This window comes from Gallinula chloropus, assembly GCF_964237585.1.
Source record: "Gallinula chloropus genome assembly, chromosome: 13".
NCBI lineage: Eukaryota > Metazoa > Chordata > Aves > Gruiformes > Rallidae > Gallinula > Gallinula chloropus.
Window position 1 is genome coordinate 20418527 of NC_140098.1, and position 22284 is coordinate 20440810.

General features: G+C 52.9%; 1 protein-coding gene across 2 annotated transcripts in view; it reads left to right on the forward strand.

Moving 5' to 3' along the window:
* Nucleotides 1-22284, forward strand: part of GNAO1 (G protein subunit alpha o1) — a gene marked incomplete at both ends in the record, with an annotated part of 134699 nt that overhangs the window by 98440 nt on the left and 13975 nt on the right. The window contains 3 exons of one of the 2 annotated variants that reach the window (XM_084270029.1): nucleotides 13536-13664; nucleotides 14349-14478; nucleotides 21129-21282. In XM_084270029.1, the coding sequence (XP_084126155.1) occupies nucleotides 13536-13664; nucleotides 14349-14478; nucleotides 21129-21282 (413 nt within the window). The remainder of the gene's footprint in view (nucleotides 1-13535; nucleotides 13665-14348; nucleotides 14479-21128; nucleotides 21283-22284) is intronic. The other variant, XM_084270030.1, reaches the window with a different exon arrangement.

Below are 22284 nucleotides of genomic sequence, written 5' to 3' on the forward strand. Positions count from 1 at the left end.
GGAAAGTCCTTTTTTATTTCCTTAAGCAAATAGTCCATCTAATATCCAGCCTTGAGGGGCTGAGGCTTTAAGAGAGAACAAAAATGAAGGAGGGGAAAAAAAAAAAAGCAAACATTGGGGCCATAAAATGACAGGACCCAGCAGCAATGGGGATGAAGCACCCAGAGAAGGGAGGGCAGCATGACCCCTGGAGGAAGGCAGAGCTCCTGGAGACCTCCCCCCCCCGAACCCCCGCTGCCTGTCAGTCAGCAAGTGGGAGCTCCTTGTCTGGGTTCCTGGGTGGGAACAATAAAGACAGTCCTACTGACGTGATGCAAACGTCCGCGATGGTAAGAGCAGCAAAGGCAGAGCAGCCCTGCGAGGAGGGGTGGGCAGGCAGGGGGGCTGGGTGAGCCCCACCGGAGCAGAGTCCCAGCACCCTCCTGCTGAAAGCCAGATGCGCCTGGGGGAGCCTGGGGCTCCAATCCCATCACTGGCTAAGTGACAAAACGCTCTAATTATCCCTGTAGCAAATACCACTGGGTTTCTTGCTCATCCAGACCAAGCGCCCAGCCGATGTTCACACCCTGCCATTGATTTCCTGCTGCTTTTCAGGTGGGAAAGGGGGAAATGGGAGTTCCTTTCTCCATGCGGAAGACACAGCTGGGGCTTGGCAGCATGGGCACACTTTAGGGTACAGCCTCCCGCTTGTGGGCACCCAAAGATCAGCCCATGCCTGGTTTCCCCATCATCTGTGCAGAGGAGATGGTCCCTGACTGGGGCAGGGGGTCCAGAGGCAGCCCAGCAATGCAGCCGCATTGCTGCCACGTGTGCTGCTGGCTGCACAGTGAGCCACATGCTCTTGAGGGAGATTTTTGACCTTTTCCTATCATTATTGGGGTTTTGTTTTATTCTGTACAACACACAGAGTTAGTGCTAAGCCCACACAGCTCCTTCAGCTGTACCTCCACACCAGTGACCTGTTAGAGTAAAAAACAATGCTGAGACTGTCTGCAAACCTATTTCATCCCTCCAAATCTGCTCCTTGCCTTCCGACCACTGGTGGAACACCCGGCTCCAAAACCCCCAGCTCCTATTTTGCCAACCCTCGAATTCCCCACGTGCCTCTGACCCCTCTGGCAGCCCGTCCTCCAGCTCCCAGAGTAATTCTGCGTGGGCTGCCGTGGATGGACACATGCTCACTCCGCTCTGCAGGCATGGGCTCCAGGCAGGGCTGCTCAGTTCAGTCACGACAGCACGATTTGGAGCTGGAGGAAGCTGGAGCAGAGCAGAGCAAACTCCCATCCTTGTGCCAAAATCCTGGTGCTCAAACCTTCCCCACTTCCTAGACATCGAAAGCATGTCAGTGCTTGAGTACCTGGAGGAGGAGGCACCTCCTCCGGGGTCTCTGGGTGTCTCATCTGGGGCTGGATTTATTGAGAAGAAAGAGGAGAAAGGGTGCTGAGCCTGGATTTTTAGGCAGCACCTTCTCCGTGCTGCTGGGAGGGGAGGGAAGAGATGCAGGGGAGAAAGAAACCAGGCACAAACCGCACTGTGGAGCTGCGCCAGGGAAGTGTCAGCTCGGGGTTTGGCAGTTAGTCCAAGCCTCGCCGGGGATTTATGATGCACTTTGCTTCGCTGTAACCCCTTCCCTGCTGCTCCCCTGGGTCTTGCTGGGAGCGCCAGCACTGAGAAGAAATTCGGTGCTCCAAAATTGTAAGCTCAGGCCACGAAACACCCCACAACAGTCGGTACAGGAGGTTTGACTGTAGCCTAAGAATCATTTCCAAATCCTCGTTCAGGAAAGCACCGGCCAGTACAGCCTCTACCAAGCAGTGGGAACATCAGTTGAAACGTTTTCAGTTCAAAGGCTCCACGGTTTTGCAATCCCCCAACATGAGGTGTGCTGCACTGGGGAGCATGCGGAACAGCGCAGCCACATCTGCAGCGGGCAGGAACAGGAGGAAGGCAGAGAACAAGGAGGCTGAGGCTAACTGGAGGCTGGTGAGAGCTTGGCATTGGTAGCTGAGCCCAGGCAAAAATAAACTCAGGAAAAAAAGCTGCATGTTTCTACCCAGGAGCTCAACTACCTGTATCCTGCCTGGGGGCCACCCTTAAGGATGTCAGAGCCTCTTCCCCACTGACAATGAAGATCTGCATCCCACAATCCAAAGTCTCAGCCGGGTCCCACCTGCATGGAGTGGTGGCTGGAGGTGACAGAGGGGAGCAGACACCCCAGGCATACATCCGGGCATCCTCTTCCCACCCACAGCTGGTCTCTGGGCAGGGCTGGATGGGTTTCCCACTTGCTCCTGCTTCCCAGCACCGGCAGAGCACACAGACTGGGCAGCAAGACTCAGCCCTGCTGTGTTCGTGCAGACATCTGCGATCACTCTGGGAGACTCAAGAGCAGTGGGAAGTAGAGGAAAATGTGCTGCAGGCACAGAGGTCATCTGCATGACTTGTTTATCTTACCAAGGGTGTCTGAGAGCTGTGCAGGCATGCATCTGAAGGTCTGAAAGAACTGCCCAGACCCCTGGTCTGCACGGTTCAGTCCATCCATCCCACTTGGTTCAATCTATCCATCCTGTTCAGTTCAGACTATCCATTCCATCTGGTTTGGTCCATCCATCCCACTTGGTTTGGTCGATCCATCCTGCTCAGTTCAGTCCATCCAACCTGCCCAGATCAGTCCATCTATCCTGCTTGGTTGGTCTATCCTTCCCGCTTGGTTCAGTCCATCCATCCCTCTCTTTATCCTCCCTCACCCAAGAACATGGAGGGCGGTAGGTTTTGCTTTGACCCTGCTGACTCCAGTTGCTGTCCTGCTGCTTTCCCCCAGTTTGATGAGAAGTCTGGGGTAGGACCAGCCCTGGCAGTCCACCTGCACTCTCACAGAGAGCATCACAGAGTGGGGCTCCCTGGCTTCTCAGGGCATCCAGCAGCGACAGTGGGTAGCGAGCAGGAAGAGAGAGCTCCTTTGTGGACATATAGCCTGCACCAACAGGGAAAACCTAAAGAAAAACTGGACAAAATCAGGAATCTGCCTTTAAACACACTGCCTTGCATAAGGCATAACCAGAGCAGCGGTGCAGGTGCGACCCAGCGCCATCCCGCAGCCTTCCCCGTACGGCACAGGGGGGCACTCCTGGGACTCAGGCAGTTATTTTTATTTCCACTTTGCAGCGGGAGCCAAAAAGCTCTTTATTTTGAGAAGCTTCAAGCATTGATTGGATACGGCTGATCCTTCCATCAGCTGGGGCCGTGCCACCAGATGAATAACTCTGGCGTGCAGCTGTAATTACTGCTGCACTTGTGTTTAAACGCAGCGTCATTGATCTGCAGAGCTCATCAGAAACCATATAGGAATGCATGAAATTATACTGGATGGAGCAGAACAGTACATGACAACATCCATTTTCACCCTCCTTTGTTCAACAAAAAAAAAAAACCCAACAAAAAAAAAAGCCCCCAAGCATTTATTTATCTCTATTCAAATTCTTGGGCTAACTCCCAATTTAATCATCAATCACAACACCAGTTTAGAGGCTGCTCTTTATGTAGGGAACATGTTTATCTCTTATAACAGGCCAGCAAATCTCTACTGGCCTTGCAGTATCTGCCCCTGCGTGGGCAACATCACAACTCAAAGCATGGAGGAATATTGCTTAAGGGACATAAAGCTCAGTGCAGAGAGGTCTTGTGGTTAAAGCTGCAGTTTAGGGACTTCCAAGGGCCAGCACAGAGTTCCCATCATGTCCTTAGGCAAGTCATCTATCCCCTTAACACCCGTATTCCTCCTAAAGCAAGTGTGATTGATAGCGTTGCCCTGCTCCGATGGGAGGACACATCAATTACAATTGCCAAGAGTTGAGGTGCTCCAGCAGGAGAGCGCACAGAAAGGCTAGGTGGGCAAGGAGGATGCTCGTGTTAACCAGCCATCTGCTTGAGGTGCTCTCCTCCCCTCCTGTGGCCCAGAGGAAGCTCAGTGACAGCCTTTACTGGCAGTGAAGTCCGCATTGTCTGGAACAACTCCTGATGCTTTCCAGACCTGCTCCTGGTCAGCTCCATCCTCCCACTGGAAGCCAAGTGCTCCTGGGTTGGTTGAAACATCTCCAACCAAGCAAGCAGGGACTCCTGGTCCACCCACCCAGCTTACTGCAGCACCTCAGCTGGCAGCATGCTCCCAAGAGACTGGGAGGTCTTCAGGCTGAGCTGCTTCTGGCGGGGACGAGTCCCCAGGGCACACAGGCACATCTCTGTGCAACCTCCAGTGCAAAGACAGCAGCTGTCCCCAGCCTCAGAGGAACGTCCCTCGGAGGCATCCTTGTCCCTCAGAGGCAGCATCCTCAGATCATCCCCCATGAAGCCAGGCTGTCCTCTACTAGCTGCTTTTATCCCTCTGCTGATCCCTGACAGATCTTGGGCTGACCACAGGGATCAGCCCTTTCATGCAGAGACCTGGGAGAAACCCAAAGCGCAGCTTGGAGGGGGCTGCAGGGGTCCAGCCCTCCAGGGCTGGTTGTGTGGCAACGGGAGACCACGACAACAGACCCCTCTGAGGTTGCTTATGCCTGTGAGAGTGGGAGAAAGGAAAAGTGGGTGGTCAGCAGGACATCTCTCCAGCCCAGCCCAGCCCCGGTGAGAGCCTTCCCTGGTGGGAACGGTCGAGTTGTTTTGATGTACAGCGAGCAAATCTCCTAACGACGATTCTGCTGATTGTTTTCTAAAGGGATGAGAAACTCCATGAATTTTCCCTTACGTGTCTCTGCCTTTGGATCCGGCCTGGACTGAAACCAAATGCAGAGATACTGCAAGCAAAGCCCTTCTCAGCAGAGCCTCAGCCCGACAGCCGCTGAGGAGGGCCAGAAAGTCTGTTTGCATCGCGCAGGTTTTACATGCCCAGGAGACTCACCTGTGTCTGGGGTAATGGAGACGTTTTTAGTGTGCAGCCAAGGGTAAAATCAGTGGGTCACATCTGTCCACAGCAAAGCACAGGCTGGTTTTGGTACCCAGGGTTTCTGGCAGGGATGCTTAAGTGGGATTTGAAAGCTGAAATCCCTATAACATGCTAACGGGTCAGGAAAACAGACAGAGGAGAAGATCCAGCAGCACAATTCCCGCTCCGGCACCAGCAACCCGTCTTTCTCAGCACGATGTGTAAATAAATGAGGCCCCTTGATTGAAGTCGGCTCCCGACGGACCCACCCCGCTCTTGGTAATTGTGCTGTCATCCAGCTATGAGCATCCTCTATCTGCTTGGTCCGGGAGCAGAGATCTCATTAACTAATGCTTTCCTGCGTCACGTTACATCCAAATCCCTCACCGACGCTCTCCCTGCCACAGACAGACACCCAGCACTACAAAAACACTGCAGCTGGATCTATTTTGTTCCTTCCAGCTTAGGAATGGGGATATTAATCCACTTCCTCGACTGCCACAAGTGTGCAAATAGATGTCCAGGGTGTTGGCGCACTCCTGGGTGAATGTCCTTGGCTGGGGGCTGACCCAAGGGGTTAAAATTCCGTGGGGCTGGTTTCATCTGCAGTCACAGCCCTTTGCTCCGGGGTTGGAGTCATCAGCTCATGATATTGCCTTGGAGCCAAACTGAGCGGGCTGCAGTGTGGTGTCAGGAGTGCTGGGGTGAGCGAGCTAGCGTGCCTTTGTCAGCGTGTTCACCAGGGGGGCACAGCGGTGGGCTGGGTCTGGGGTGCGTGGCTCTGTGACCCATCTCTCCCCCCAGTTTGGTCTGAGCATTCGTGCCAGGGAACAGCTGCCACACACAGATGCCCCGGGAGCCCCGCTGCAGCACGGGGGCTGCGTTCTCTGATCAGGGCTCCTTCCCAGAACAAGCCCTTCATTATCTCAAACTCTGGCTTATTTTTAGCCTTTCCTTTCCTTTCCTTCCTTTCTCCTATTGGGTTTTTTTTTTTACAGTATGGAAAGCTGTGGGCTCCCCACGGGCTCCACTGTCAGCAGGATCAGAACAACAGTCCTGGAGCAATGGAAAACAGAAAAAGAAATCATCAAACCATTGCATAAAGGTTTAGGTGTAGATCCTGCTTCCATCCAGGGTGCTGAGGCCCGCCGTGCCTCATCCCTGCTTACATAAAGGAAAAGCTAGAGGGGCGCTGCTGAGCCTTCCCCTGCTTCAGCCCAAGTTCGGTGAGTGCCTGTGTCTGCCTGGTATACAGGGGACACCTGTCTGCAGGGCCACTGGGACAGACGGACCCCGCATGGCCCAAGCCGTGTGTCACCCCGGTGGGCTCATGTTCCCATAGCGCCGCTGGGAAGATTCAACCAGCCCCATATCCCCTGTAAAAATCTTTTGCTTATAAAACAAAGGTGAGGGTGCCCTGTGGGCAGCAGCTCCGCGCTGAGCGGTGACTTACATTGCAGAGGCTTTATAGAAACTGCAGCGCTGCCCAGGTGAGGACGCTGCTGAAGGGGACTGCAAACTGTCTTCACCGGATCTGCCGTCACACTGCTGGGTTCTCCCAGTACCGTCGTATTAAGTGGCTGTGAAGCAGCCAGTTTATGGCCATGTAGGACAAGGCGGTTGCGGCTCCCTCCTTTCCCCATCTCAGACAGGATCCAGGAGACTGGAGAAACCCCTCCCTGGTGTGACAAAGGGCTCTGAAGAGCTTCTGTGCAGGAATGTCTCAGGAGCAGGGCAGGGGGATGTGTGGAGGTTCATGGAGATGTCTACAGAGGAACAGGTGGGGAATAGGACACTCATTGAGGGGTAATTGCCCAGAGAGGCTGTTGAAGCCCAGAGACCCTCTCTGTCCTGAAGTACCTCTGTTAGACAGTCGCTATTTTAGCATCCACGTGCGATGCTAAAAATGATTCTGCATCCAGTCATGCCTGGGAAACTGCAAGTCTAACTAGGACAGCTAAACCCCAACCTGCTTTTGCACATCCCTCCTGCCTATCATTAGTATTAATATCTTCTCATCGAGTTGCTCTTGACGTTCAAGGCTGCTGCACCGGCTCCTTTTCCATGGACACATCTCTCACTTGCACTCAGCGAGGTGGGAGTGAACAGCCTGCAGCAGGGTCCTGCTCCAGCGCAGGGCAAAAGGTACATCGCAATGAAGCATCCCTCTCGCTGAGGTTTGGCAGCATCTTCTACTAGCAGGGACTGTCCTCCTCATTTCCCAGGGGAGAGTAACGGACTCTCGGAGCACCAGTGAAGTTCAGTCAGGAAGATTAGGTGGGATTTGGAGGAGGGAAGCTGGGGAGTGTCAGTGGTTGGATGCAAGATGAGGTTTATGGTCAGGACCAGCAGCAGGACAGGAGAACCGGCTCTGTAATTCATGTGATTCCCACTGAGGTGGGATTGGCCAAGTGGGGAATGCAGCCAGAAACACAAAACATGTTGCCTAAAGTCCAGGAGCCAGTTCCCAAGCCCTTCCTTCTCAGGGCTGGGCTTGGAAAACCCCAGGCAATGTTCTTACCCTCCTCGCTCTGAGACTGAGCTGGGCAGGGAGGGACAGAGTTCTCCCTCTCCCCCTAAAATACCACAGCAGGTATGGCTGGGCATGGTGTCTGCAGGAGAAAGGCTGTGGTGCCGCAGCCTCGGGATGTTTGCTGGGCGCTGGCAGCCCTGGGTACCCGCACCGAGCCGAATCGCACCTCCAGGAAGCAGCGCCCACACAATTTTTCTCTTCTCAGGGAAGATACTATGAGAGTTTACTACACTGTTGTGGAGTCAGTGCTGAGGCTCTCTAAGCCCCGTGCTTATCCTCTGAATCCTTACTCCACAGTCACTAAATATGAAGCGGGTTTAATGCTAAATGTACATCGAGCTGTTTGCTCACTGGGGAGCGAACTGGGAAGGAGCATGCACTTGGGTGGAGATATGTTCACACAAGCACCTTGAGTTAGATGAGATGACTCCTGCTTGAGGAAACCTTGACTAAACACCCTGGCAATTGCCAGGACCTGATGTAGGAACTGACCCTCAAGCGCCTCCGTACACGGAGTAGAAAATAACCCAGTGGTGACTCAGCTGCATCTGTTGGCAAATGGGGATCTGCTTTTCCAATCAAACACAATGTGAGCCAGCAAAGCGAGGCCGGGGTATCCCACGCGCAGCCTTTCCTTCACGGAGGAGATGTGGACAGAGGCCAGGACCAGCAGGATGGGAAGCAGCTGGGAAGATGCTGCTGGCTCCAGGCTTGCTCTCCCAAAGTTCCCACTCCGCTGCCTGCAGACCCCCCTGCTCCAGACCAAGGCCCAAGATGTGGTTGCCACCGCACTGCTGATCTAAGCACCAAGGACATGAACTCAGCCTCGGCTACACACTGTGCAAGCTGGATGCTGCCAAGGGGGTGAAAAAACCCAACAGGCCTTTAACCAGTTTATTGCCATCAGTGAACGTCAATCTGCGTGAGCACTCCCACAGGTACCCAGCTCTGACCACGGCCAGTGACCTCAGCCATGCTGCTTCTTCACCCAAGGAAGCAGCCGGCGGCGCCCTTGGCCTTGGTGGTGCAGCCCTGGGAGAAGGTGCTCGTGATGGCAGAGTGCCTGGGGGGTCCCCATCCACACACTGCACATCAGCTGCCCGTCTGGTCCCATGGGATAACTCAGACAACAGCCCTTTCTGCATACAGCATCTCCAGCATCATCTGGAAACAGCAAACTGAAGGCGCAAGAAACTCTCTTTATTCCCTGTTTTCAGTATTGCCATGAGGAGACACCTGGTGTTGGGTAGTCCTTACAGAGTGCCAGCCTTCCAGAGCCTCAGCCCGATGAGCTCCCCTCTCCCTGTGTTTGGGAAATGCCATCTCTTGTGCTGCCTGCTCTTGCCAGCGTACCAGAGCCGGGCTTTGCCTCCCTGAGCCCAGTGAACCGAGTGACTCAGAAACCTGCCATGTGCAGGTGGGATAAACGATAGGAGCTGTAATGGAGCTGCTGCGCTCAGGAGCATAAGTGCTGGAGGGTTACTCGAAAAGCTCCTAACCTTTCTCCAGCTTTCTTTAACCCCTGGAAGCCCTGGGCAAGGCAGGCTGGAATTGGAGCCCATGTGTCGTTTCGGATATGCTTCCACACCAGTGTGCAAAGCCTGGAGCTGGGAGGTGGAAGGAGCCCTGATGCCAGTGCTGTGCAACGAAGGCGACAAGGACGGGGCAGAGCTGAGCACTTGCTCCATGGCCTCCAAAGTGCTCTTGTTTCTGCTGGTTAAACAGATGCCAGCTTCTGAGGGGATTATGTGTCATCGAGCCTGTGGGCTGCGGCAACTAATTATCTCCAGCGACAGTTTGGCCTTGGGATTTGCGGTTCAAGGGGTGTACCAGCAGGTCCTCCCAAGCAGCACAGGCAGGGAGCACCAGCGCTCAGCCAAGGCCTCTGAGATACCTCCAGCAGGAACCGAGGGCAACAAGCAGCAGCTAAAATCAGCTCGGTGTCCAAACAGCAGCCTGCTTCAGCTTCCCATTCCCACAGATGGATGTTAGCGTGGCAGCCGTGCTGCAGCACGCCCCTGCGGCTGAGCTTGGTGGGGTGTGGGACCTGGCTCAGCCACCACCAAGTCCAGGGGAAAAGAAGCAGCTGCTGTAGGCTGAGATGGGAGAAATTCCAAGGGAGAGTTAAACAGGTTTGGAATGCAGCCTCCAAACCAGGACTGGGAATGCTGTGTGCCTTCATGTAAATTGATGGCTGACCCTCCTCAAGCCTACCAGGGACAGAGGAAAAGCAGACCCAGGCAGCTGAGAGGATGGAAGTCCTTCAGAAACACATGGAGGACGATGGGGAAGACTAGAGATGAGGAAGGAGATGAAGAGGGGAGTTAATAGGAAAGGCAAAGGGTATGTTGGCAAGCGGGTGTCAGAGCTGGGGTGCCCAGCAGCTGGGCTGGATGTGGCAGTGACCCTGTGGCTCAGCTCCCCTGAAGCCAGGACTGACTGAGTCCTGGGGATACTGCCCAGTATTCCTCTGCCGCAGCACCAGTGAAGCACTGGGAAGCAGCGCCCTCACCCAGGCAAATGCTGGAGATTCCCCAGACAAGGTTCCTATAGAGGGAGCTTGACTGGGAGCTGGATGCTCTCAGGAAGGAGCCGGTGGGTGGGATGGGTCCTGCTCGGCTCTCCTCCCTCTATCACTATTACACTGCTTCTTCAGGAGGTTGGCAGGCTGCCTCAGTTTCCCCGGGCCTCTGACCTCTCCCCCAGAGTAACTCGGGGGGAACCAGGCATGCCAGGCTGCCTCCCTGATGCAGATGAGGATGCAAAGGGCGGCGAGGCTTTGCAAGCCTCAGCACCAGGCTCCGTGCAGGATCCCATCAAACCTGGAGCTAATTCACTGCCGGGTGGCCAAGGGGAATGATTCATGGAAGAGCCGTAGGCTTTGCCCACCAGTAGTGGGAGCAAGAACCCCCTGAAGCCCCAGCATGTGGTTTAGGGTTTAAAGTGATGCTGCTCTTCACAGGCAAATCACTGCACGTCGAAGGCAGTAATTACAGTAACGAACTCCTCCATCACTGGGCTGCTGTGATGCTGATCTCTTAATTCGCTGCACCCCCAACATTAAAGGAGGATCATGAAGACAAGAATAATTAACAGGGAACATTAAATTAAGATATTTGAGACGTAGGAAAAAAACAGAAAAAGAAGATGGGGAAAGTGATAAAGGTCTTCAGGGCATTGCCTAGAGCTGTGAGAGAGAAAGAAAACCCTTCCCTCTCTGACACCTCACCTTTTTATCATCCCTTTGAAGTATTTTGTTCCTGGGGACGGAGGAGAGCCTGGGTCTCTGAACAACAGCTCTGCAGAGCCGCCTTGCACTGCAGGGCCATGTGAAGAAATGCAGCTGTCTCTTAAATAACAGGAGTTGACACCAGTTGTGAATAGATGAGTGATCGGGGCTTCAGCCGTCAGAGCGGAGGATCTGATTTCAAATGAAGCCCCATTCATCCATCCAGGGCCCATCATGAGGCTATTAAGGGAGCATCTGTCACAAAACCACAATGCCTTTAAACGCTTGGAAAAGGGCACAACAGAAATAAGCCTGCTTAGCTTATGGACTTCGCTCTGGGTGACGGGATTCTTGTGATTCTGTAGCAAAAACAAAGGATAAAGGTGATGAGGAGCCAAAGTACGTGACGTGAGCGGGGTGAGGTTTGTTTTTCACCTTTCCATGGAGTTTGGGTGGCTGTTTTTCCAGGCAAAGCCGGTGGCAACAAGTTTTCCTCAGGTAGCAGAGTTCACATCCCCGGTGCACCGGCTTGTAGGCGTCCTGCTCCGGAGCCCTGGCTGGGAGCACTGCCTCCAGGACACTCATGGGAATTCCTGGTGCAGCAGGGAAAGCGTCTCCAGTGGCCGCTCGGGGCGGTGTGTTCAGGCCAAGTGGGATGCCTTTTGGCAAGGCACAGGGGAAGTGTGCCTGTGAGCAAGTCAGCACCACTCGGTCACTCATTAGGACCAGGCCCACGCTCTTTATGTTAAAACCAATCACGTTTTTACAGGAGTGATTCTGGCTCTCACACTCATTGGTATAAACTCATACTGACCAGGGATGACAAGGTCTCTCCCTTCCCTACAACTGCTCCTCTTCCTGCTCTTCGCTCTCTGCAAGCTGCACTGGGCAGAGCTGCCATCCTCTGACCCTGCTGGCATGTCACCCCCAGCCCCCCAGCCTCTTTGGGGGACATCCAAGTGCAGGGATCGAAGGGCAAGGCTTATGCACAGCCCTGGCTTATCACAGCCCTGGTTTGTTACAGCTGTGGCATACTGAAAGCATCTTGTGTGCATCAGATTAGTGCTCGGGGGCTGGAGGTGGGAATTTAAGGCCCGGTAACACCCATCAGACCCCCCTGAAGAGGGACTGGAGCGCCTGCTTGCAGCTCAGTGTGAAAGACTTCAGGTTATGATGCAGCACTGCATTCATCATTCGTATTCAGCTGTCACCCACCTTCCTCTTTCCTTTACAAATCACATCCCCTGGGGCTGAGTTGGTTGGAAAAACTGCCTCAAATGTGGATGAACAAAAGGGATCGTGGTCATACAGTTTGTTGAGTTCCTCTACACAAACATGTCACGCCAAAAGACAGGGACTTCAGCCCATGGAGGCATAGATTTTTAAGCCTAGAGCAGAATAAGGGTAAATATTTTAAAACTGTCTGTTTTAGAAAGCTAAACCTCCCCTCTGCCCCCCAGGTCCCTCCAGTTTAGACTCACAGATGATCACCACTTAAGCGGGGCCCTGGATATTGTCCAAGCGCTGTGTCTCCCTGTGATGGGCTTCACACTGAAGCTGTGACTCACTGGGGCAGGTTCCTCTCCCTCCCTGTGAGGTGATTTCTCTGGGGGATGACCAGTTGGAGAGGAGTTCTGTGGAGAAGGACCTGGGGGTCCTGGGGGATGACAGGTTGGCCATGAGCCAGCAGCGTGCCCTGGGGGCCAAGAAGGCTGATGGGATCCTGGGGGGCATTAACAAGACCGTGGCCAGCAGGTCAAAGGAGGTGATCCTCCCCCTCTGCTCTGCCCTGGTCAGGCCCCACCTGGACTATTGTGTCCAGTTCTGGGCTCCCCAGTACAAAAAAGACAGGGATCTCCTGGAGACTCCAGTGGAGGCTACAAAGATGATTAAGGGCCTGGAGCATCTCCCCTACGAGGAAAGGCTGAGTGACCTGGGGCTGTTCAGCCTTGGGAAAAGAAACCTGAGAGGGGATCTGATCAATGGTTATCACTATCTGAAGTGTGGGAGAGAGGGGGACATGGGCAGCCTCTTCTCAGTGTCTGTGGGGACAGGACAAGGGATGATGGCCTCAAGTTGGAGCACAGGGAGTTCCCCACCAATGTGGGGAAGAACTTCTTCCCAGTGAGGGTGAGGGAGCCCTGGGACAGGCTGCCCAGGGGGTGTGGAGTCTCCTTCTCTGGAGATATTCCAGACCCATCTGGACGCCGACCTGTGCAACCTGTCCTGGGGACCCTGCTTTGGCAGGGGGGTTGGACCTGATGATCTCTGGAGGTCCCTTCTGACCCCTGCAGTTCTGTGACTCTGGTTCTGTGACTGACTGAACACAAGGAATCTCGTGCAAGCAAGCTGCCCCATCTCCCTCCTTTCCCTGTGGAGACGGCGGGGAAGCATCTCCCAGAGGTCTGCTCTGGGAGCCAGACCTATACACTGCAAACTCTGACCTGAATAAACCCTTACGGAACAGCACACACACATGTGCAGCGTCCAGCAGAACAGGTCGACTGGGAGCTCCATCCCTTAGGGAATACAAAGAGCAAGTAATATTGAGGCTCTGTGCTTTCACCAATGGCAATCGGGGCTCCCAGCACATGCCTGCTTCATTTCCTGCTCCCAGTTCACTATCAGATTTTATGCTGGGGTTAGTGGGGCTTGTTAATGCTTCTTTTCCCACAGAATAGGATTTATTTCTTTTCTCTTTTTTTTTTCCTCCTTTAACACTCAGCCATGAAAAATGAGATTGGAAAAGATTAATAGGAAGCTGAAGGATTCATCTGAGATCGGCAAAGATTAACACGTGCCTTGTGTTTTCTTTTTTCTTATGGTTTTCTTTTTCTTTTTCCTTCTTCTTGTAGCTACCTAGACAGCTTAGATCGAATCGGAGCTGCAGACTACCAGCCCACGGAGCAGGATATCCTCCGAACCAGGGTCAAAACAACTGGCATCGTAGAAACCCACTTCACATTCAAAAATCTCCACTTCAGGTTAGTCCAAACCTCTGTGGTGCGGTACATTTTGGGGGCATTTGTTTGTCATGGTGTTTTCCCCATAGTTCCCAAAGGAGAAATCGTTACATTGCTGTTTAATGCACGGGTGGCACCTGTTGCAGAGGACACAGCGTTTCTGGGGGTCAGCAATACGTGATGTTTGGTGGTCTTGTCTTGAAAATCGCTGCCTTTAAGGCAGCTCAAGGTCCCTTCTTCTAAGCCAGCCGATGCCTCTTTGGTGGCAGGTATGATTTGAGATTGGCTCAGAGTCTGACCAAGCCTCAGAAACATAAAAATATTTGGCCAAATCTCTCTCTGAAGCAGGTCTGTCCCATGCAGTGAATACTTTCTGTTGACCCTCGTGATGCCAGCTGGCAGAGAGAAGAGGGCACAAGGACGGAAAGCCGTGCTCACAGTCTTTAGAGTATATAAAACTCAAGGGTGGGCAGTCTGGACCTCCACAGACCCTTTGGGACCCAGCACTTTTCTGAAGCTCTCCCACACATGCCACACACCCCTGCTCCTCCTGGTCCTCCTCTGCTCCAGGCCCAGCTAGGGGTTAGAGACCTGTTGCTTTGTGTGTGGAGCCATCCAGGAACCATCTGGTCACCATTGCCAAGGTTGCTAAAAATGTCCTCCCTACCCAAGAAAGGGTGGGCATTAAGGGTCTTCTGTGTGCAGGCTCTTCGACGTTGGGGGCCAGCGGTCAGAACGCAAGAAGTGGATCCACTGCTTTGAGGATGTCACAGCGATCATCTTCTGCGTGGCGCTGAGTGGCTACGACCAGGTGCTCCATGAAGACGAAACCACGGTGAGTCTAACTGGGTCTTGGAGACCCCAACACCTCTTTACGGGATACTGCGTGGCCAAGCAACCCAGCGGAGGTTGCCGAATGCTGCCCCGGGGTGCTGCAGTACCATGCTTGTGTCAGCACAGCCCCTTGACTCTGAAGTCCTGGGGAGATTTATCCTCCTCCACACACTTCAAAAACGCTTCCTCACACCGGTAAAGCCACAGCGTTCCGTCTCTCCTTTCCAGCTGGCCTGTGGGTTTTCAAGACATGGTAAGGGGACCCTATATCCAGCAAGAGGAGATGTGGCTTGGTGGGCTTTGAAAGCAGGCATAAAGGAGCTGTGGTGCCGTGGGGCAGAGGCGCAGGAGGCTGTGCTCCCCCAGGCAGGCTCAGGCTAGGACTGTGACCTATTTCTCGAGGCTACAGGAATTCATTTTCCTGAGCCAGCCTGGCACTGTTTGGCTCCTCAGGTAATTTGCTCTAGGAGAGCTTTTATGAGTTCCCGCTGCGACATTAGGCTCAAAATACCATCTGGAAATCAAGGTAGCAAGGAGCTGTGTGCTCCCTGGTATTAGAGGGCAATTAATACAAGTGAATTAAACACGCGGAAAGGATGCAGGAAGACTCATTAGTGTCTTCTGAGCGTTCATTCAGTGTGTTGGGGACAGATGCTTTTGGGGCTGATGATGACTGCAGCAAGCTCCTGGCTCCGTTTGTGTAACAAGAAGGAATCCGAGGCCACACTCAGACTTTGGTAGGATTCAATCCATGCCCAGTCCACAGCAGCTGGAGGGCTCATTCTGTCTCTCTGAGTGTTTATTCTCCTGCTGGCAGAGGTGTCAGAAAGGTGTTGATGAGGAAGGAAAGACTGCTGTTAGGTAGCAGTTGTCCCCTCCCAAAAAGGGTAGGGCTGTGGTTTCCAGCCTCTTCTGAGACAGGTTTATGAGCTCTAGCAAACTGTCCAAGGAAGTCACCTGGTTGCGTGGCCGTATGGATGCCAGAATTCAGGATGATGTTGTCCCTCCAGACTGAGACACCCTACACCCTCTCACATCCACTTATTTTTAATCCTCATTTGGCCCTGACACGCTTGAGGATGCTCAGTCCTGTAGGATTTGGGGCAGGAACCAAAGTCTCCCAACATGCTGTGAAGAGCCCAGCCGTTAGCTCAGTGCTGGAGCTGCACAGGGGAAACACACCCAGGAGGCAACAAAAGGCTCTCTGGGAGAGGGCAGACCCACGGGGCAGGGATTGAAGTGGTGATCTGAGCAGGGGGCTCTGTGGGTATAACGTGGGCTGCGGCACCCAAGGCACAGGGCTGAAGGCAGCCTTTAACACACACTCAGTGCCTCCGGGTGCCAGGCTGTGCAAGCCAGAACCTGTATTTCACAGCAAAAACCTGAAAGGCTTGAATGCCAATGCCTTTTATAAATGTCAGCTGTAACACCCCGGAGATGGAGGTCCCAGCATTGCTCCTGGGGATGCCGAGCTCCACCAGTGACTGTCCCTCACCCAGTAGCACCCAGTGAGGAGCAGGGTGCCAGCTCAGCCTCCCCTCCCTTGAAGTGCCCCGCCGTGGAAAGTAGGGGGGTTTTGCAGCTCAAACTTTGTCCTCACCCCCTGAAAGCCAGAGCAAAGTCGGAGCTTCGTGCTGGTGCAGTGCTGACATTTGCTTGCTATTTCAAGCCCTTTCCACAGAGCGTTTCTGGGGCTGCTGAGCAACAGGAGGGCAGAGGCAGCTGCTGTTCATTCACACATTCGGCGTAAACGGGGAAAAGCTTCGGCATCGCCACCGCCGCGCCTGCGGGACGCCCCCGCCTAACCCAAATAAACAGCCCTGCACAAGGCAAATAGGAACACCCCACCCCACCCCCCCAAACCTACGGGGTCGGATCTTTTCTGCCCTGTTATACCCCCAGCACAAATGGCACATGGAAAGCACAGCGCCCACAGACTCGGTCCCTCCTCCCTGCTAACGTGGTCCCTCTCTGAAAAGCCAGCAGGACGAGCAGCATCTCTTCTTCAGTCAGCTGATTTGCTGTCTGTCTGCATCCGTCACATCTGCTGGCTTTAATGACGTAAATGGGCTTTTATTGCTTCTCACTTAGCAAACACAAAGAGGAGGCAGCTGAGAGAGTGAGCTGGATGCTGTTCCTCCATCTTCATCTTCTGTAGAGACATTTACTACAGTCTGGGCACTTCCAGCTATATTAAGCCGCTGCAGGTTTGGGGGGTGGGCAGATGTCCCTGTGAATATGAAAAAATGAGCTTTTTCTTACTGGCATGGAGCTATGAGAAGGCAAGAGCCCTCCTGAATCCCAGGTGCCCAAAAAACTGCTTGCAAAGCTGGGTGCACCGGGAGAACGGCGCTTCCTCATGTGCTCAGCACCCTGTGACAACAATCACAGAATTTCACAAGGGCTTCTTGCACTTCCCAAAGTTGAAACCACAGTTCAGGTAAAGTCCAGGCAGGGGCTCGCTTCGTTAAGCTCAGGTAGCGAGGGGGTGTTGGGTACAGGGTCATCTCATCTCACCAAAAAAAGCTCTGGAACAACAGGTTCACTGTGAATCCTTTCAAACGAGACAAGCAAAGAGCTGGTTAAACAAGGCTGGGTGAAAAACCCCCTTACCTGCCCCTGCCTTTAAAATTAAAATGCAGCTCGACACTCATAAAGGGGTTTTTTTGTGGTTTACCAACCTCTTTGTTTTAAAAGACTGAGCACCTGTCCCCCCACAGCAGCTGAGAAAGGGCTGCTCTGCACCAAGCCATCACTCTCCAAGAGTGGGTATGCTTTACAAGGGGTAAATTTCCCTCCCCAATTCCCTGCCACAAAGACCAACAGCGGCGGGAGTCCCAAGTACTTTCTCTCTACATCAGAGTATACAAACAGCACCAAATTCTGTCTCTCTGCCCATACCAGAAAGACATAAACAAAAGAAACTGTGTCTTCTAGGTCCACACACCCATAAGGACCACGCTTTGCCCAGGCTCCCCCATAGTGCTGTTGAATCCATCCTCTCCCACTGCTCCAAATACCTTCCTAAGCTGCTCTTGGGCAGCTCGGAGCTGCTCCCAAGAGAGAGGAGTGAGCCTACGGGGAAATCCAAGCACTGTTTCCTCAGTCCCACCCCTGCCAGCCACAGCTAGAGCTCAGGAGACAAAATGAGCTGCTCTGCCCAGCCCACCCAACACATGAGACGCTGGCTTCATGGCGTGACGCCTGCCTCTGCCCTTAGTGAGCCTGTCACATGGAATGCAGGGCGCTCTATCGGAGCTGCATGCAGTGGGAGCATCCCGCTTTGAGTGACCAAACAGCTCTGTGGGTCATGTCTTTGCGTAGCAAGGCTCTTGTCTTGTTTGCAGCTTGACTTTATGCTTTGTGAGCCCAGGTTGTAGGAGAAAAAACCTCAGGTCTGGAATCTGAGAGAGAGAGAGACCCTTGGTGTGCATTAGCTTGGGCCCGTTGGTTAATATTTCGTCGCATGACCTGGTGAGCATGTTCTCTCTGCTGTCAGTGGGCAAGGAAAAATGAGCTGCAGCACTTGGAAATTGCCTTGGGAGGAGCAGAGCGAGTAGAAGGGGCTTGGGCATCTTTGGAAATACAAGCGGGAGAGGGAACGCGGAGCTTCTGTCCTTAGGGGAACCATCGGTGTCCTTGTGGTTTGCATGACAGCACTGACTTGCCAAGGAAAGTCCGACCAAACCAAGCTTGAGTTGACAGCGTGTTGCAGAAACAAGTGGGTCTCCTCCCAAGCCCTGTTGGGAAAAAGAGATGGGCTTTAGGAGGGTGTTTGTGCTGGGGCAGTCGTGACCACAGCATCCTTTCCACTCACGCTGTAATATATACATAGATCAATATATGTAATATATATATATATCATCTGTGTTTTATATCAGTTCCTAGAAAAGGATGAGAAGTGCAATCTTTAATGCCTCTGGCAGTGGGTGCTCCCAGAAAGGGCTCTGGGGAAGATTTATGGGACCAAAAGGGTCTCTTACACCCTTTTAGAGACTGCCTCCCCATCCTCGCATCCCAGCCTGAGCTGTGGGAGGCTTGGTGTAACCCTCGTGTCCTGTGGGGATGTAACGGGTTGTGCTGCGTACAGATTCTGGCTGTGATGGGCTGCTGAGAGTCACCGTTTCTGGGGAAAACACTCTGATTTCCTCACAGGCGCTAATGCTAATTAATCAAACTGTATAAGCGAAGCAACAGGACGTCTGTGGGATCCTTGCGTAGTGGCAGTACGGTGGGAAAGTCAGCCTCACCCGACCGCAAAGCCCGTCTCAGGAGAAGTCTTCACCGTCTGTTTCTTAACCAAATCCAGTGTCACCCATCACGCTTCCCGTGCCACGAGGCGCAGCCACCCACTCCGCTCCTCGCTGGGGCTGCGCAGCATGGGACAGGGGCTGGGGAGGGCCAGCCTGGAAGGCTGGGGACAGCTTCCACAGACAAGGAATTGGTTTAACCCCTGAGCAGCGTTCCTGTCTTGCTCTGTGCTTTAAAAATGCTGTTAAAAAAGTTCTCCTAGGGACCCTGCTTTAACAAAATAGAATGGTTAATTATATTTGCTCTTCCATTCCCCTGGCTGCGTCCGCTTTCTTCCCTCCTCCCAAAGGCTTTGGGTAGCCAAGGCACATCCTCCCATACCAAACTTCCACAGGTTTCCACAATGCTGACACCACAGATAGCAAGGAGGAGCATTGCTCCAGGGCTCCCATGCTGGCCAGCATGAAATGGGTTAGCCAAAAGCATCCCGCGGCCGGGGGATGATCCGGATAAGTGGTGTCTTACAACTGAGACCCAATAAGTAAACGTGGTTCTGCATCTCTGCGCAGTCACAGCTTCCCCGGGTGGGGAGACGCTCGGTCGCCTCAAGCCTGGTAGCAAAGCGCGTGGTGTGCGGTACGGAGAATCACAGGCGGCCTGGGTCGGATGGGATGCTTCCTTTGTCCAGGGAGCCGCTTGTGTCTAACTAAAGCACTCGGCAGCAGTGACAGTCTGTCAATGAAATGGAAAGTGCTGATCGATAACGTGCTGGGCTTAATTACGCTGCCGGTGCGGACGCAAAAGGGAGTGGGAAAGGGGTGAAAGCGCCCGGCCTTTCTCTGAATTGCCAAATGCGGGGCAAGGGTGGGGGGCCACACACCACACCCACCTGGACAAACCCTCCGGCGGCAAGACAGTGCAGCCCTGTTCTCTCTAGCATCTCTCCAGCGGTCGCTGTAACCAGCCTCGTATGTGCACTAGCGGGTTTGGGGAGTGCTGTCCCAAGGAGATGCCGCTGGGAAAAGCCGAGGAGCCGGTCCGGTCTGTACCATGCTTTGCCTTTGATAACCCCCTGACTCTTGGGTGTGCTTCGTCCTCACCGCGCCTGCTCTCTCCGCTGCCCGGCTCCCGGCTGAGAGATGGCCACGCAACCGGCGTGCGCGCTCCGGCGTCGGCCTCGCGCGCCGAACATCGCCAGCCTCGGCACCTTCACAGCTTTTCCTCGGCCGTCTGACCTTATCTAGCCAAACAAAGGCCAAAAAATGAGCATTTGAGAGACCAACCAAATTTGGCAGGTATGGAGCTTCTCTTGAACCGAGACAAAAAAAAAATTAAATGAATAAAATAAAAACCAACCCAAAAGCAAAACGCAGAGTTGAAAGCAGCAGGGAACATGACACTTGGTTGACTTTGCCGTGAGCCGGTCCCACCACCGTAGAACCATGTGGCGGACTCTGCATCTCTCTAACTGGGCTGTTGGGGTTTGGTTGGGGTTTTTTTGCCATTCCTCTCACCTCTCTCCTTTCCTGTGTAGGTTTTTTGCATGACCCATAACCAACGACTCCTCGCTGGGTGTGCCTCTGGCTCTTCTGCCGGCGAGGAGCTAATGTTCTGCTAGAGGCATGAGCTAACACCCCTGGTAGCTGCCTGACAGTTGTTCTTAGATGCCCTTCATTACATTTTTCCTCTTTTTGGACTATTTCCTCTTCTTTTTTCACATTATATATATATTTTTTTCCCCTCTCTCAGACACTTTCTGTTGAGCCATCTTCCAAGAGAACTAAAACAAGAAAAATTAAATTAATTAAAAGCTCAACAGCAGACAACAACCACTAAACCAAATAACAAAGGGCACGGCAAGGTCATTTCCAAATGTCACCTCGATGTCTGCTTCCAACTCTAGATTAATTCAAGGATCTACCAGTCCTTGGTTAATGTATCTGACCAGTTGTGTGCCACACACACTCAAGAAAGTTAAAAACAAAAATCATATATATATATATATATTTAAAATTTTTAAAATAATGAAAATGGTTTCGCAAATCTGCATGAGCTACAACGAGACGTAAATCTGATCAAAGGGCAAACATAACTCCCCATCCATGCATGGTGCATGATGATTTCTGTGAGCTGGGACCCCATAATTTATATGCTATGTGACATTGGAACAGCTCTGCATAGTTAAATGCCCTTGAGTTACTAACTGTACGTCCAGTGGTAGAGGGACTGCATCTGTGTCTGTATACATTCAGCTGTATGTACACATAAATTCATTATATATATCATAGCTTTTCTTTTTGTTGTTTTCCTCCTTAATTTAGTTGGTTTAGATTGCCCTACATGTTGAACATCCCTGGGTCACTGGCTGTGGCCTGATGTGATCTTTCCTTTCTATTGCAGAACCGCATGCACGAATCACTGAAGCTTTTTGACAGCATCTGCAACAACAAATGGTTCACAGACACATCTATCATCCTCTTTCTAAACAAGAAGGACATATTTGAGGAGAAAATTAAGAAATCTCCACTGACTATCTGCTTTCCTGAGTATACAGGTAATGGGAAAGCTGGCTGTACAGGAACGCATAGCAAAGGGATCATGGAGCATTTCCCATCCAGGCTGATACCACGGTGTATCACGGGCGGTGAGGCTAAAGACACACAGCTAGAGCTCCCATCCCTTCCCCACAAGGTTTCCATCAATAGGTGCCATAGGATCACCCCCAGCCTGGTTAGTGGTCAGCAGGTGACTCCCTTCAGTCCTGCTCAAGGACACGATGCCTCTCACAGGCATGATGCAGTGAGCTGGACCATCACGTGTGGGTAACTGGTCTCTGGGAGACCAGTGCACAGGACTTGTTTGGGTCATCCAGCTTTGCTACTTCAGGACCCATCATGTTCCCCCGCGGGTCCTGGCCTGGCCACTGCAGGATCAGCCCTTCAGTGTGCAGGCAGCAGGTCCCACACCCTGGCTGCTTCGGCTCAGGCTGTAAATCTTCATCATGTTAGTTTAGGAGGTCCCCAGTTTGGCTCTTGGGCTCACTGACATCAAGTGTCAGGACATGGAAACGCTTCCAGTTAAATGCAGATAGAAAAGGCGGTGCTCAATCTTCTCATGCACTGGCCACCCAGCACCTCTCAGCCCTGGGAAGAGCCCCAGCAAGCCCTGCCCTGAGCTTGGCAAGGGAGGAGAAGTCCTGGCCACGCTTGGAGATCAGAGCAGAATCCCTCGCTTCTGCTAGCAACCCAGGCAAAGGCTGCAGCTGCATCCTGCCGCTTCCCACTGCCTCTCACCAGCTTCCACAAGCCCTCCTTACCCTTCCCAGACAGCACAAAAATAAACTTTTAGCGTCATGGATTATTTAAGCTCACCAGAGACATCCCTGTGAATCAAGCCAACAGGCAGGGAAGCAGATCTCTTTGTCAGGAAACATAGCTGTGAACCGGGAGCACCACAAGTGTCACATTTCTGGGCAGGCCAACAAATTATTAACTAGAGCTTCCTATCTCTGAGCACTTGGGTTTTCACTGTGAACAGGTGAAAGTGATGCAGCGTT